General features: G+C 42.7%; 1 protein-coding gene across 7 annotated transcripts in view; it reads right to left on the reverse strand.

The window, feature by feature from the left end:
• LOC114883227 (fat-like cadherin-related tumor suppressor homolog) overlaps positions 1 to 17678 on the reverse strand; it is a 291047-nt gene that overhangs the window by 8866 nt on the left and 264503 nt on the right. For 4 of the 7 annotated variants that reach the window (XM_029176030.2, XM_029176022.2, XM_046285564.1 and 1 more), the window contains exons 7-17: positions 12479 to 12634; positions 10076 to 10186; positions 7961 to 8113; positions 7074 to 7287; positions 4995 to 6555; positions 4079 to 4649; positions 3845 to 4016; positions 3543 to 3767; positions 2960 to 2983; positions 1185 to 1421; positions 50 to 1102 (exon numbers count right to left, since the gene is read on the reverse strand). In XM_029176030.2, coding sequence (XP_029031863.2) covers positions 50 to 1102; positions 1185 to 1421; positions 2960 to 2983; positions 3543 to 3767; positions 3845 to 4016; positions 4079 to 4649; positions 4995 to 6555; positions 7074 to 7287; positions 7961 to 8113; positions 10076 to 10186; positions 12479 to 12634 — 4477 coding nt within the window. The remainder of the gene's footprint in view (positions 1 to 49; positions 1103 to 1184; positions 1422 to 2959; positions 2984 to 3542; positions 3768 to 3844; positions 4017 to 4078; positions 4650 to 4994; positions 6556 to 7073; positions 7288 to 7960; positions 8114 to 10075; positions 10187 to 12478; positions 12635 to 17678) is intronic. The other 3 variants (XM_029200842.2, XM_029200833.2, XM_029176014.2) reach the window with 3 other exon arrangements.

Consider the following 17678-nt stretch of genomic DNA (forward strand, 5'->3'; position numbering starts at 1 on the left):
AGATTAAACACTCTGGAAAAGTGTATAAGAAAAATAAAAAAATCCTTACCCCATGGTATCGCGCTCTTTTGAAGGAACAGCGCCCCAGTGTCAGGATTGATACCGAACAGTGCCTTCGCCTCCGATGACTGTAGATCGTATATCGAGTAAACGATCCTCGCAGCATCGTCCTCGTCAGCATCCTGAGCCTTCACTTTCAGGAACGGTGTGTTCACGGTTAGATTACCGTGTATGCTAGCCTTGTACTCTCTCAGAAGGAACACCGGTGAATTATCGTTCTCGTCTCCAACCTTCACCCTGACCATCACGAAGCCCGACCTACCACCCCCGTCCGTAGCCATCACTGGTATCTCGTACAATTTCTGTTCTTCACGGTCCAGTTTCTTCCTCGTCACGATCTCACCGGTCAGTCTGTTTATATCGAAGATCTCCTTCATCAGATCGGAGGCTATCGTGTAGATCACCGTGCCGTATTCGCCGAAATCCTCGTCGCTCGCGATCACGCTGGTCACCAGTCTTCCTGGTAGCTGATTCTCCAAGACCGTCACTTCGACCACGGGATTCGGAAACTTAGGATTGTGCCTGTTGGCTGGCAGTATCTCTATCTTGACTCGCGCGAAACTGGTGTACACGTTGTCGGTAACGGAAACGTTCAACATCGTCAATTTCTTCTCGCCAAAGTTCTGCATGTTTATCAAGGAAATGATACCAGTCGACGGATCGATATTGTACGTTTGCTGCTCGTTTCCCCCGACGATCGTATAGGTAAGCTTCTCGTCCACGTAATCCGGATCGCTGGCTGAGACCACTGTCACGAATTGACCCCGTTCCGCGTGTTCGGACAACGAGCACGTGTACGAAGGCTGCTCGAACTTGGGCGGATTGTCGTTCATGTCGATGACCGTCACCCAGACGTGAGCGGTGCTCGAGAGACTCGGTACACCGCGATCGATCGCGATCACCGTGAAGTGGTGCGACTCGTGAGATTCGTGGTCCAACGACCTCTTCAGAAATATCACACCCTCCTCGGGATCGATGTGAAACAGCTCGCTGCTGTTCTCTGTGTCGTTTTGAATCGCGTAACGTACTTGCTGGTTTATGCCTGATCAGAGAGAAAGGCGTTAATTGTTTGTTAAATAATTATTGGTACCTATCGAAACGCGACGTTCACTGCAACTGCCTACCTGTGTCGTTATCTCTCGAGCTGACTTTTAACACCGATGTGCCGAACGGAGCCGCTTCCGAGACCGATATGTTGTACGAGTCCTGAGTGAATTCAGGCGGACAGTCGTTCACGTCCAGCACCAGGATACTAACGAGCACCTCAGCGTACACACCGGACACGCTGTCCGTAGCTCGCACCGTCAGCTCGTACTGCTTCTTCTGCTCATAATCCAGCTCATCCACCACATAGATTACACCTGATTTATTGAAGAGATGATTGTAGGACCCGAAAGCAGTCTATGCAGGGCAGCGTGCGCGAAACCGAAAAACCTTCGTTTCCTATTTCTATCGCTTTCCCACTTTCTCCGACCGACTCTGTACGATTGTTGCTCGGTTTCACGGACATCAGAGAAGGAACATCGATGAATGCGAGTCACGTGGTAAACACGTTTGTACAGGACGATCGAATACCGTGAATGAATTTGCGTATGCTACCAGAGTGAATGCACCTTTAGACGCGACGTCGTGGTATGCAATTTAACAGGCTGACTGTTAGACGCTAACGATAATTCAGTCGTACGCATCGCGCGAGCCATGCATTCAAATGGATCGAGGGGTTCAAAGGCCACAGCCTAGCGCATTTAAATTCGAACCCAACGATCCCAATAATTATCTTCAGTCAACCTGTTACGAGGCTGGTACCCTGTACCCTGGCAACTGGTTTGTGCGATACAGGTATAATTTCTTTTCACCGATCGCCACGACGCAAGGTGCAGACACGCCATGCGAGAAGAGTGAAGCCGCGAGAATCTCGGACAGCAGTGAAAACGAGAAAAAAAAAAAAAAACAAGAGATGAGGAAAGAAAGAAAGAGCGAACAAAACGGTGTGCCGACGATAAGCCACCGTCGAGACGCGTTTCAAGATAAATTGCTGTGCCGAGAGTGATTCCGAAGTAACGACGTACCCGCGCGTTTAAAGCAACGCTGTGCTCCAAGCCCGTTTTACACAGCACTCTGTTGTTGCTTCTATGAGATAATGGGACCGGTTCGAGTTACTGGTTGGAAGGGAAACGATGAGTAAAAGTGAGAGCAAAGTGCACGAACGAAACCGTTCTGTACACGAAGAAAGGAATTGAAAAAAATAATTAAAAAAAAAAAAAAAGGATTAACGTGCGGCGAAGTTGAAAACGTTGTATCGTCGTTAAACGTTCGATCGTGCCTGTTTTCTTTCACCAGGAATCGTGCATCATGGATGTCGTGATTATCTTTAGCAAGCGGTTAGATCCTCAAAGCACCGGATGCGCGCGAGTGTTAGGTGTGCAATCACAGAAGCTATGCGGCGAACGGAAGTCTCGAGTACCCCTCTGATGATACGGGTTTCCTCGTGTTTGAGTTAGGATCCGGAATTTCCAACGCTCGTCCATTTTCGAGAGCAACTTTGTGTATTCAAGCGTTACGCTTTTTCAAAAGTTTCCTTATCCGTGGAAAATCGTTGATCATTTTCAATGAAATAAAAGAACGCGATTTTTGGTGAACGAAAATTCCGTTCTCGTTGCTCGTTAATATTTTTAATTATTCCCTTATCGTGCAACAATCAGAGTTTTTAATTTAAGGGTCGGTTAGCGATGGTGAGATTCGTCGTGGTGTTATGTTAAATTTGGTGCAAGAGAAAAAGAAGAAAAAGGGTGTGCGAAGTTGTTATTTTCGAAACGTGCATGAAATCAGACAGCAAGTGCAGTAGCATCGTACAGTGCAACACAACAGAACCGATAGAACTAGTATTTTTTATACTCACAAGGGCCATTGTTACTGTCGGGGGCTGCGAAAACAGGGAGATACAACAACACTTTAATTTCTAGTTTAATCAGATAAAGCATTCGGTAAAGAATAAAATTATGGGAGAGACGGGCATAGGGAGTAGATCAATTGAACGAGAAAGAATAATAATAATAAAACAAAAAAGTAAATTATCAAAATTGAACGTAAATTGAAACGCGACGAGAGGTAACGAGTCGCGAAAAACATACATATTTGATCGTCGATCAGGATTAATTCGAAGCGTATAATTGATCGACGCGTTATTAATTACGTACGAGTAAAAATTCGGTATGAACAACATCCGCAGCTCGTGTTACGTGCGATACATTCCAATAACCCCACACATTTTGCTACTGTTTTCACCACTACACCGTGATTTCATTAGAATTTAGTCACCGAATACCATTTACAGGGAAACCAAAATATCATTCGTTAAAATAGAAAGCGCGATTGTTTGCATACGGTGTTAACTCGGTAATCTTTCACGTCTTTAACGTCTAACTTATCGTTCGAACGATTTGAAATATTATCTCAAACACGGAAATAATAATATCGCTTACCTGTGTTAAAATCTAGAGCGAATTCCTCGAAATCGTTGCCTTTCGTGATGCTGTATATTAGTTTCCGATTCAACGGTGACTCAGCCTGGATGGATAAAGCGAGGGGCGAGTGAATCTCGATACTTTCCAGCACGCTGTCCGTGTAAAATTGCTTGTCAAATACTGGCATAGAACGATCTATCACTTTTACGTTGACCGGAACCTCGATCGAGCAAGGTGTGTTGCCTGAAAATTGTTTAAAAGCACGTCGAAAATTGTTGGAAAAATGTGTAAGGGATTCTTTCCCAGACGAATACACTTACCACCATCGTACGCAGCGATGGTCAGCTGGTATTCACGATTGTGTCCCTCTAAATTTTGTTTCAACGATATTTCACCCGTCTTTCGGCAAACTTTGAACAATTCCCCGTGGCCTTTCTTCAGTTCGTATCTGACTTCCCCGTTGTCACCGCTGTCCATGTCTATCGCATGTACCTGCAGCAGATTCAAGGTTTAACATTCAAGGTCCAAAAGGGCGAGGTTTCCACGATGCTTACCTTCGTAATCACGTCACCCTTCTGTGCATCGACCGAGACGACGGCATAGTAGGGCAGATTGACGAACATCGGGCAATTGTCATTGATGTCCAGTATCGTAACGTTCACGATCACGTGAGCAACCCTCGGCTTCTCCCTGTCCGGCATTTGGCTCTTCGCCTCCACGATCAGCTCGTAATGGTCGCAAACCTCGCGATCGAATCTAATCCCCGTCGTTCGAATCGCGCCGGACGTGGGTCCAATTACAAACATGTCCGTAGGGTTTAGGATGCTGAAGACAATGTGTTCGTTGAGGGCGCTGCCGAGGACGTTGACGACCGCGACGGTAGTGATCCTCGTCGAGTTCTCCGGGATGGATCCTTCGTAAACCTCCTTCTGGAACACCAGCCCCGAGTTCTCCGATTTCTCGACTGCCACGTTCACCTGGGTGACGCTCGAATATTTTCCATCCGATACCCGGACACGAAGCAGATAATTCTTCTTAATGCGTTCGGGATTGAAGACCGTGATGACACCGGTTTGCGCGTCTATGTCGAACGTGTGTCCCTTGTTGCCATCGATGATGTCGTACCTGAAGAAAATAATCAGCGCTGTTAGAAATTATCCTCGATCATAAAAAAGTACTCAACTGCATCCTGGTTACACTCGAGTCGCGGAGGATGATTCGGAGAAGAATAAGGAGCGTGTACCTATGGAAATTGAAGAGGCAGTCCTCACGGTATAAATGGCCAAGTAATTTTCTTCATCTCGGGAATAACGTATATCAGAGAGCCGAGTATCATACAAATTTCATGCAACAATTATAATGGTAAATGAATGCTAACGAAGCGGCACGGCACCGCATAAATATGAATCAGCTTTTTAAAGGCGGTCATAAATACAGAGACGCGAGTATGTTAAATAACCTGGCACGTACCTGAGCGCGACTCCCTCGGAACTATCCGGGTCCACCGCGTTCACACGTACAACCGCGACGTTCTTGTACGTGGGTAACAGCAGGGTGGTGTTGTAGTCGTTCTCGAGGAACTTTGGCGGGCAATCGTTCACGTCCGTTACGACTATCATCACTTTCGCGGTGGTCTCGGAGGACAGCTTCGGTTTACCAAGATCGGACACCTTAACGTGGAACGTGAACTTCGGTATGCTCTCATGATCCAATACCATTACGGTCCTAATGGCGCCTGTGCTCGAGTCAATATGGAAGTATTTCCGCGGCAGATCCTCCACGATATCGTAGTTCAACAAAGCGTTCAACTCCGAGTCAGCATCCTCCGCTTTGATGACCAACGGCGTGCTGGTGTTGGTTAACACGAGCGAGCCTATACTGGCACCTTCGCTTATTTCACCGGTATAAGTAGCCTGTAGAAACCGTGGAGCATTGTCGTTTCTATCCAGAACATGAACGATCACGTTGCAATGCGCTTTGGCGCCGGCCATGTTCGTCGCAGCCACCGTCAAATTGTAAAACTTCGTCTTCTCGTAATCCAGTTCGTTCTTGATCACTATGATACCGGTGCTAGGGTTCACGAAGAACGTGTCGTCCTTGTTACCATCGACGATTTCGAATTGCAACGAGGACGTGCTTCTGGCTTCCACGTGCTTCACGTAGGTACCGAGCTGTTGGTTCTCGTAGATCTCGGCGGACAATTCTTTCTGTATGAATCGAGGTGGAGCGTTGTCAGCCATTGTGACCATCACGTGTACCGGGACTGTGTTAGCCAAAGCTGGAGAACCATGGTCCGTAGCCTTCACCAGCAATATGTACTCAGAAGAGACGCTCAAATCGAGCTCACGAGCCACGCGAATCACACCCAGTTCAGGATCTATCGAGAACATGTTACCTACGTTGCCGGAAGTGATCGTGTACGTGATTTTCGCATTGTCTCCTCTGTCCCTGTCGATAGCCCAGACCTGCACCACCGCAGCGCCGATCGGTGACGTTTCGAACACCTTTCCTTGAATGATCTCGCTGATGAACTCTGGAGCATGATCGTTGTGATCGTGCACGGTGACGATCACACGGGCGTAGTTTCGTTTCGCCGGTGTTCCTTGGTCCTTCACCATCACCGTCAACACGTGCTCCTCGATCGTCTCTCGATCCAGGACCTCGTTCAGCGTTATGGACCCCGTCACCGAGTCCACGTGAAATATTTCAAGGGAAGCCTGATTCTGGGCTGCGTGCAAACTATAGAACACTTTCTTGTCCTCGTCCTCGTCGGTCGCGTGCAATTGCAGGATCATCTCGCCCTTCTCCACGTTCTCCGAGATGTCCACCCGATACGTGGTCTCCGTGAACTCCGGCCTGTGATCGTTGATATCGATCACCGTGACCAGCAGCTGCGTCACAGCGGTGTGCACGCTATCCGTCACGCCGATCGTGAGATTGTAGAAGTTCTGGGTCTCCCAGTCGAGCTTTTTCGCGAGTAACACGTTCCCGTTGTCGCGGCCGATGAAGAATTCGTCCCGCTTGTCGCCGTCTGGAACGTACGAAATTTTCCGCTTCGATTACCTTCTTCTATACGCTTGCACGCTTGTATTGCAAGGAGTATCGGCACGAACGGGAGACAAAGTTCTTGTAGAAGATTTCAAAGATTAAAATTCAATTCATGGCAGAATCGAGTGAAAAAGGGAAACAAGGAATTGCTACAATTGGGATCATTCTTGGTCTTTTAATGAATTCCAAAGCGTCTTCCTTCTAAATCTGACGATTTTAATGACATGACGTAAGTGTGCCTCCAACTCGAACAGCCATTTGGCGGTGGAAAGTTTAACTGCTACCTACGCGATCCAGCTGTGAAACTTTCCAACTTCGATGCTACCAACTTGGAAAATGCAGCTCGCGCTTTCGTATTCGAATCGCTCAAATATGTTTCAATGAAATCTTCTGATCTTTCGCCAATTAAATATACCTTGTTATTCATCGAAGGTCAGAAATTTGGTCGCCAGTTTAATATTTTGATCACTGAATCGGTTGATGGTGGTGCTGTGTACTTACCGAGGATATCGTACCACAGGGAATCACCGTCCTTGTCCGAAGCTTGCATTAATGCCACGAGGAAACCAACCTCGTCGCTTTCTGTGACCTCGACTCTTTGATTATTCGTCTTGAAGACCGGTGGATTCTCGGATTCCTTTGGTACCTCGACAACTTGCACGGATACTCGTGTTTGATGACTGCGCTGTGGTTCCCCGCTATCCGCGGCTCTTATCTGGAAAACAGAAACGTACGCTACCAAGTTAGACTGAAACGTAAATCGTATCAAGGAAAACGTCATTTCCAGTCAATCATGAATTGTGATAGTGCAATTAACATATCCATGTGTCCACTCAATTGATGATTTGATGTGTATTTTTTCAACGTCAATTAAAAAAATATTATTCTAGCTTTTTGTTATTTATTTCTTTACCTAGAATCACCAGCTTTCAGTTCGTACCACCAGTCGGATTTGCATTCTAGATGATGCGTTTGATGTTAAATGGAACAAGCTTTTACGTTTCTATCACTTTTTCATTTTGATACTTTTTCAATTTTAATTTGTTGTGTCATTTCTTTTTTAAATTTATACAATTGGCTGATGGTATGATTCATTAGTAATATTTTACAATCGATTTCCTCAAAAATGAAATATTATTCTATGGCTTTTATTTAATCCCTCGCCTAGAATCACTAGCTTTCAGTTTGTACAACCAGTTGGACGACGTTTTAAATTTTTGATTTTATGTTTGGTACACGAAACAGGGGTTTAAGCTTCTATTATTTTTTCATTTCGATATTTTTCCGATTGCAATTTAATCCATTACGTGCTTTTGTTAACCGATTTGGTGTTCCAAATTGGTTTTAAAAATTTCAAAGAGACGATCACATCTATGTTTTCTACTTACCATCATTTCGTATTCTTGTCCAGCTTCAAAGCCCCGTTGAGAGTACACCATGCCAGTAGTGGGGTGAATCTTAAACTTGCCCTTGCCTCGACCACCCTTGATGCTATACTGGATTTTTCCATTATCACCGACGTCTTTATCGTTCGCGAGTACCTATGGTACACATGGATACAATTAAAACGATAAACAATTTCCCCCCATTGTCTTTCCATCATTCTCTACGAACATAACTTTACACGACACAGAAGTAACATTAGTATCGTGCGCGGTTGTATAAAATGAAAATAAGAAAGAATCTTTGCGTCATCCTGTATAAGACGCGTCAAAAACTGAAATAAAAAGGAAATAATTCTAAACCATATGTCTGTGTATGTACATATGGTGAAAATGTTGAAAGTGAATGTTTAAAAAAAAGCAAAATGAAAAAACACGAACAATGAATGAAGTCTAGTATACACGAGAAAGAAAAACAAGTCGTTCTTTCTTAACATTTCGTTCACACTCTAAGAATGTTCAATTCCCTTGGTATTTTCTCTTTCGTTTTGAACTTACAGTAAAACATTGCACTCGTAACCTCGAAGCATGGCATTCACGCAGTCGATATCATGCGGCGACACGTGAAATTAATTGAAAAAATGATATAGAAAGAATAAAAAAGAAGGGGTAGGAGAAAACGAGATGCAGCCCTCGTCGTCCACCCTCGAGTTGTCAAATATCGATCTGCATTAAAGCGTATTAAACAAAGGCCACGTATGCGGTGGCAGCTTGATCGAACTGTTCGAGCTGATGCAAGCGGATTCGCGCTGGAAAATGTATCGTCGTCGATTCATTAGATGCCACGAGCATTGTTTCTTTCTTTTTTGCATGCGCTTTTTCAAGTGTGCTAGAGCTCATTATCGGCTCGAGTTCTCTGACCCACGATTTTCATCATTTTCCTTTACCATTTATCATTTTGACTAATTAATCGTTAATTGCCACAGTTTCTCGACGTTAAATTCGTGGGAAAGAAAACCCTCCAAATCGTTGCCACGAGCATTCCTTTCCTTTCTATTCCTCCCGACATGCTTCCGTATGCAGCGGACCATCCTGGCATCGCGAATTTGATTAATTGCAAAAGGAGGAAACGGAAAATGATCAGGCGACAGCCCCGCATAGACAGATGCAAACATTCAAGAACAGAATGCATACATAGTGACGAGCAACATGGGTAAAACACGACGGAGATCGAAGAGGAACACATACAGAGGAACAGTGATGGCAGTCGGGGATTAAACGAGATACAAATCTGAGCGAACATTATAGGCGAATGCGTTAAATTCGAAATTGAAATTATCATAATTGAATCAAATACGATTTTATGAAAAGCAGGAGCGATGAGGGTTTTGTAAACGAGGTAATAATTTATTCGAGCTAGTAAAAAGGGGGTTGAAATTTAACACTTAGACCAACGTCAAGCTAAAGCTTCTCAATAGACAATTAAATTGCTGAGCTTTCCTTCGGACTCGTTAGAAACACCGGGCATACCAGGTTCTTTCGTATCCACTGGAAAGAGCATTGAACCCTGAATGCAATTAAGAAGCCAGTAGGCACTTGATACTTAATAACTCGGGGAGATAAATTCCGCTCTCGACCCAAATCCCTGGACAGCTACGAACGAGCCTCAATTACCCCCGTTCAAGCTACCAAGCAAGCAAGCTTGGGTGTTCATTGAAACCCGAATTGTTCCAATGTTTCACGGAGTTCGCTCAGGTTCGCGTATCGTTCAACGGTGACTGTTTAAAAAATAAAAAGGGTTGCAACACGGCCCAAGGATAAAAGACGATCGGTTAAACGTCGACAGAATGCATGGAGGTCCTATTGAAATAAAAAAAAAAAAAAAACAAGAACGGGCACAGCAGGGTTGCATGAAAATGCGGCATTATAATTATAACGAAAACGTTCACAGTCGAAAATAAAAGCGGGTCATAAATCAATGAATGCAGAAGAGAGAGTTCGCGTAAACTACCCGAGACCAATTCCGTAATTTGCGTAAGAATTTATTTATGTTCCCAACGTCATTCGGTAGGCGATTATTAATTTTTTTTTTTTGTAGTTTACGTGCCAACGTGTCCTTACCCTGAATATACGATCTCCTGACAAGCTGTCGGGGCTAAATGTCTCCCATGTTCCATTCTCTAGTAACGTATCGATCGAAAGGTCGAACTCCCGCGATCGGTTCCTCGATTTCTGTCGAGAACGAGAGAAGGAAGCCTTTTAACTTTCGCATTATTTCCGATAATTTGCTTTCGATCTACCCCCGTTTACCGTGATTTTTTTCCTCCGGTTCGTTCGATGTCGAGAGAGTAAGAAAAAGCCAATTTTAACTCGCGCCCGAAGCAACCCTTAACATACGCACCCCTTTTCCGTTCTCACGTTTTTTTCCTCGTTTCTGCTTCATTTTTTTTCTTGGACAATCACGTTGTGTTTGTAACAATCATACTTGGTCCTGTATATTTTGACACATCAACGGTTTCTAACATTTATATTGTAGATTTGCGCAGCCGGAAGTTAAAGCACGTTTCATAACGCAAAGTGACCGACCAAAATTACGGGAACGAGCAAGCGTAATTCGATATCCGGTGAAATTGAATCTGGCCCCGATGAAATTCAACACTGACAGGGAATTATATTAAATATCGCAGATATATTGTGCAAGAGTTATTATTACTACTGATGTCGGGATTAACGAGCTCCCTCTGGCTTCCTCTATCTATGGTTAACATCGATTGCGACTTTAGGTCCTGTGGCGCTTTTGCGAATCACGCAAACATTTAATAGTACAAATATGTTTACAGTTCAGTGTATCTGAACGGCATGTATAGGCTAATTCGAATCAATTGACCAGATATTAAATTAATCAACACTGTTCTTCATAAATCAAAATATCAAAAAAGGTGCAACATAAATTTCTCAGATTCTTAGCGTATAAATCTGGTAATCCCATGAGGTGGGACGATCACGATTACAGTGCAATTATGGAACATTTCCACCTCCTTCCTCTACAAAGCAGTACTATTTCTTAACAGTATCCTCACTTCTAAAATCGATTGCTCCGAACTCCTCAGCCTAGCTCGTTTTAACGTTCCGCCTCGCACTACTAGAAGCTTTAATCCTTTTTTTATAGTGAGCTACAAAACCAGATTTGGCCACTTGTAACACTTTCGCACTAAGAGATGCTATGAAGAGTACCTTGCGTTAGCGTTGCTTATCCTTCTGAAACTATGCTCTGCCTAATTTATTGTAGTCACACCAGATTTTTGTATGCCGCTTGCACGAAATATTATCTTATAGGCACGAAGGTTTGTTTCAAATTATTTTTGTTAAATTCTGTATCCAAAGGGTCAATCCCGTCTATTTACAAATAAATAAATAAATAAATAAATCTCTATGGAATTTCGGTGAATCGAGGCCAGAATCGATTCTCAGAAGAGTGGTGGTCTAAGGTAACGCTCGTTACAAAGGGAACTCGTTAACCACCATTTCCGTCGCCGGAATCTGAAAGTCGACGACGCGTGAAAACGCGCCATGTAACCGGTGTACCACTCGCTCGTAAATCCGAAGAACTACAGGGTTGCGGGTGGATCGAATGCGAGGGTGTTCGTGCGCTAAATCTCTACCCTTTTACGCTGCGATAGTCAGCGGGCTGGGTCCGGCTCTTTGATCACATCGAGAACAAGAGGCGACTCGAAGGGAGGACACGTTCGATAACCACCAAGCGAGCAGGGTGTCGCAAAGCAATCTGTCCGTCCTCTTAAACGTATCAGCCTCGTTTTTTTTTCGAGTACTTAAGGCACACAAAAGTTAACACATTCGAGACAACGGAAAGGTCTAAGATTTTGTTTTGTAACTGAAGTGACATCGTGAAAAGGATGCTGATCGCTGGTTCGTTCAACCCTCCCTCAACTTCAATAAAGTATTATACACCGAAAGGTTCAAATTTGAGTAATAGAATCAAAGCTGAGAAATCTGTATGAATACGTAGATTTCATTTCGAAAGGGATTCCGTTCGATCGAGTCAGCGACCAGCTTAAGAGAATCGAGTGCGTAAGTCGATGCGTTAAAAGTTAGAAAAAGAGAATCCTGCGGTGATCCTGCTTCTTTTATAGCCCTCGAATCCTATATACGCAGACGTTCAACAAAAACAAATTGTGCCAGTACATTGGTGAGACGAAGTTTCGATTACTTTCTCGACTCACGCACCAACCCCGTCGGTCTGGCATACGTATACACATCTCCGCGGGTCGGGTTGTTTCCTTCACGAGCGAATGGATAATATATACAACAAGATACGGGGGGAAGGTATTACTTCTACTTGGTGTTACAAAGAGACAACGAGAAAATGAAACGGACCAGAAACGGTCTCGTCCGTTTCTCCATTTACATCGAGGGGTCGAAGAAAGTGGGATGCCATGTCCTAATTCAACTAGAAGGTCGGATAGAATTACGATGATCTGATCGAGTGGAAACGAAGCTTCTTACCTGGAATAAGGGTTTGTCGGTCGACGGAGAGGCAGGGATTTGAACGGTGTAGAATTTTTGCTCAAATTCTGGTCCATGGTCGTTTATATCCGCCACAGAGATCACTACGCGAGTCGTCGACGACAGCGAAGGCCTTCCGTCGTCCCTTACTGTCACCTGAAATAGAGAACGGTCAATTATGGAATCTTTAGAAAGCTGAAATTTAGAAAATTTTGATATTCGAGAGTTGAATCAGTATTTTTTGAAAGGTTGATTTGACTGTACTTTTAGTCTCGTTATAAACGAACAAGCATAATATTTTTTTTTTTACTTAATTTTAATTAACCCAGCTAACAGGAGAGTCGAGAATTTATAGCAGTTACAAGAGTTGAGATTTGATTAGCAACCCTGTACGATATGTTTCACGTAATTGGCCACAAATGAACAAACGCATTCGAGAGATCCCGGAAACTTCTGAATGGATCAAGTGGCATTCATGCACAAAGTAATTTTGAGCCTTTCCTATTCAGATAATCCATCGGTAGGTAGAACACGAAAGCCGCTGTACCTTGTAGAACCGAATGAAAATGGCTACATAATCCCAACTTGCATTATTGACTTTAAGCCCTGAATCCATCCTTACAGCGCTTACGATCATCCCCTGACTTCCCAGTTACTCTAATCTCATCCCTAGTGTTTCGTCCCTTTTTTCTCTCTTTTGCAACACGTATTTAATTAACCTCTTTCATTCATTCGTTCTTAATAAAATTTCGCGTTTCGATTTTTATCCTTTGCTTTGTTTAGATCTAAAACGCGTGGTCATCGAAGTATTAGAAAGGTAGGTACGCTTTCATTCCAATTTCTTGCGAAACAAAACGCAAAGAAGCATGCACTAAGTTATATCCATACTTTCGTTCGCAATATCTCGAAACGTTTTCCTCCGCTATGAGTTTCTCCGAGCAGTCGCATTTTTCCTTTTATCCCACTTACCATGGTTGTTACCCTCTTATCCTACACACTTTCCACCGGTTTCCTGTTGGTACCGCGGAATCTCTAGCTTTTCATGCGCGAATATCGTGAACACGATCTGCAAAATCGACGCCGCTGACCGTATTCCTGCTTCTGATCGTAAAGGTAAAAGACCAACGAAATCTCGTCGAGGATGTCGCCAGGGGAAAACTTATTTCCACCGACATGGAAACATTTCCGTGAAGATAAGACGCCCCTCCCCCATTTTCTGTCCATTCGATCTTGTTCTTTGAATCGATTTACCATTGCTCTCGATACTTATCTTTCCAACCTGCTTCGATATTACTTCTTCGTTGATCTCGTTTCGATATAATGATTACCTTAACAAGTTGATTAGCATATCGAAGGCAAATTCATCCTTTCTCATATCTGAATCTATACCCCGAAAAACGGTACTTTAATTTTATCACTTTTTCCTTCCAAAGAAAATCGTTCCAGGACGACATTCGTATGCCACTCGTGAAAATCGAAGTTCGAAACGTGTATCTTCGAAAGATCTTGGAAAAACTCGAATCCGAAATGATTTTCAGAGATTCCGGATTATTTGATCGTCGAGCTATTGAAAGTTCCAGCGAGAAACGAGGTGTACGCAGAAAGAGAGAAAGAGAAAAAAAATGTGAATGCACAGTGGTAGCAGGGATTCCACGCGAGCGTTAGAGGACAAAAGTTTTATTGAATTTACTAAAATGCCCAATCGAGAGCTGTCATAGCCAGCGCAATGGCGATCGAGGGTAGTTTAATTACTTCGGGATAGCTGTTTCGTTAGCTTCGAACGTGACCATTCTCGCCATGGTTTTCTGTGTTGGCACATCTCGCGAAAAATAGCTGAAAGCAATATATCGAGGATCCATTGTGGTTCCAATACTGTATTGCCCGCAGAGGAGAGTTACATTCGTTCGTGTATCGATTAACTGATATCGGATTATCAATTATCTTTAGCGTATATCGGTCGATACACTACCGTGTTTCTTTTCCCGTTTTCTCTTCTCCTGGTTGGTTTGACGCGTTTCAATTATGCTCACGATACAGGAACACTTTCAACGAAATTATTTACACGGCCAGCCTTATTCCAAGCATCCCTGTCGATCGATATTTAATCACATCCAGTGGCGGGAATGCACAAAGCCAAGAGGAAAACTGGTAGTTGTAAGCTTGAATTCGAGACATCTTCACGTTCCACTCGATCGGATTTTTCCAATAATATGAAAAGTGATTTCTTTTTTATGTATATAGAACGTATTCAATCTCTAATACAGATTGTCAAATTGAAAATAAATTTCACGCAGAAAGGCTTTCCATATAGTTGAATTACTCTCTATTTTAAGAGGCTTTGAAGTTTTAATCAGGAACCAATCATTTCTGTACTTTCAAGAAGCCGAGTGTCGTTCTTAATACCTGGCTGAGAGTATTTACCCATTTCCTCGAAACAACCCTATCCCTCCTGGTTAAATTAATGAAAATTGTTACGTCTCCCTCGAGGAAAGCGTTTTAATTCCGCAATCATTATTTGGGGGATTTTCCTGTGACCTCTGTGCCGAATTAAGTGCACTTCCCCTAGTGAAAGGCCTGTGGCCAATTTATGTTTACAAAGACCATTCTCTTTATTTCGAGATTCAACAGCTCTCCCTTTACACGATCTCTTTTTAACCATGAGATCAAAGGAAAGGTTATTTAAGAAACCACTCTTTGCTCTGCAAGGATCCTTCAATTATGCTACTGTGAATTACTAATCTAATTTCAATGGAATTCGAAACTACTTTTTATTTTTTACTTATTGATTCTTTCGCTAATGACCCGAATAGTATTTAATATGTTAATAAAAAAATCAAGCTGTACCTATTTATATCCTATTTTTCACTTTATCCTATGCATTCCTGACCACTTTCATGGACACAATAAATCTAACGATATCGAATAAGCTTATCGCTAATCATTCCTTAATTTTAATTTTACCATGCACTTTGCTCATCGCGTGAGTCCAATCTTAGCTCTGCAATATTTCTAGACAGTACGAAGCATGCCAAGAGATAAGATTTCCTTTGAAGACAAGTCTAAGAACTCGTGCAACCTGTTCGAGGGTTCTCCAAGCGGAACCCGGTTCGGGAATCGCGTAAATCGTCGAAGGCGCCTGCCAGGCGCCATTTTACCTGTGCTTTTTCAAATTGTCTTCGCCGCTGAAACGGTACACGTACGTTTACGAGCCTTTTTATGAAGCACGAGTATACTCACGCCTTTCGATACTGCAACCGGTATGAATGTTACGAGCCAGCAGCCGGAAATCCTGATTTTTATTGCGCCACCAACGGCCGCCACGCCTTTGTGCAGCTCTAATCGAGTTAGGAGTTTGTTGGAGGGTGGTTCAACGACGCGGCGGCCCATCCAGAGGAATGAAGGGATACGATACAATGTTTGTCGCGGCACATATAGAGAAATTGAAAAATTGCCAGAAATGTAACGAAAAATTATCAACATCAATTTTAATTAATGATTCTGTTTCTAATATTACTTGTAATATTTATTTGTCAAAGACAAATGGTTCGACAAATTTTATTTGGTTAATTTAACACTTTGGTGTTAAACGTTCGTAAATAAGAGTGCTCGTGTTTCGTCGGTTCATTCATCCCGCTTCTATACGCGAAATGAAATTTATTTAGATTTAAAGAACGGCACATTTTTAAAGCGTCCCTTTCGTGGAGGCTTGAACGCGGAACCAGCATCTTTGCAACGACTTCCTGGCTGCTTTGTAAGTCATCAACGAGCACAAAAGCGACGCAATATCGTGGCGAAAAGCAGTTCATTTAAAAGGTTTCCTCAACTCAATTACCGCTACCATTAGCTCCGCTCCTGGATACTCTTCTCAAAGTAGACTGTTCCGCTATATTTTTTATTTCTACTCTTTCAACCGCAACCGCTACATTCACCTCTTTCATCGAACATTCGTCGTTTATGGATAACGATACACTTTCTTTTATTTATATTATTTTTCTCAGTCCGGATGATTGTATTCCGGTTCGATTTATACGACAAACGAATCGCATCAACCTGCGTTTACATACGCAATTTTTTTTTTCTTGTATGCACATATTTCTTATCAGATTACATTATTATAAATACTCTGCGAACTCATTAGATTCTCTGTAAAATTGTCTGCAAATTTTCGAATTTCATAATATAAAAATTTCATAATTTGCGTTGGATTAAATGAATCAAGTTTCTATAAAAGGAAGTGAAAATATCTTAACGATTTAGTGGGTAAAAGAGTTTATTAAAGGATCCTCGTTTAATCCGTTAGAGGATTTATTTACCTTCCAATTTGCTGCGGATGTGAGCTTGTCTAAAAGAACGTAACTCGATGCAACATCAAATACCGAGCATGTAAATTAAAACTGGATAAAGTTTGCAAGCACTACAGGAGTAATTTTCACAAAGAGATCTTGCAAAAGTATCGAGTTCGTACAAAAAATACCATGATCTAAATAAACTACAGACGGTATAAAACATTTGATTAAGACGAGCAAAGTTTTCGGGCTCGTAAAACTTTGTCGTCGAAAGATCGTCGTTTTTTGGTCAAGCTTACTTACTTTGTTTTAAGTTCGTATTTCCTTGCTACTCCCCAGAACAAGTTACTGCTTGCTCAAGTTTACTTTGACAACAATTTTGCGTTAATGTAAATTTTCGAATTGTAAATTACCAAAGTATCTCTATCGTATGCATAAAGTATCACGTTACCAGGGTCCATTTTCAAACGTCCCACGCAGAAGAAGCTAGCTTTATTTCGAAACCAAAGGATAACGTTTATCTAGCCACTTAACAATCTTGTGGATGCACCTTAAGCGTTTTCCAATGCATAGCTACGAGCTAAACGAGACGTATCCTTGCAATCCCTTAACTCTATTTCGATCCCTGTTCGCCAAATCTTGTCGATGCTAAGATCATTTATATTGCATTAAAGATACCGCAAGCATGAATTTAAGAAAACCGAAACATTCGAAGATACTATTACCCTTTATGAGTTACCCTCCGTACATTAAGTTTGTCTAAAATCTATCGCGATTATGTACTAAGTTACTCGAAGACGAATACGAGAGAGATATTATCAGAGGAAACACCCTGGTAATTGCGGTCGTTAATAATTAGAACCAGCTCGAAAGGGCAGACGATATCCGCTGACTACGTCCACCTTACCGTTATA

This window comes from Osmia bicornis, chromosome 4 (assembly GCF_907164935.1).
Source record: "Osmia bicornis bicornis chromosome 4, iOsmBic2.1, whole genome shotgun sequence".
Lineage (NCBI taxonomy): Eukaryota > Metazoa > Arthropoda > Insecta > Hymenoptera > Megachilidae > Osmia > Osmia bicornis.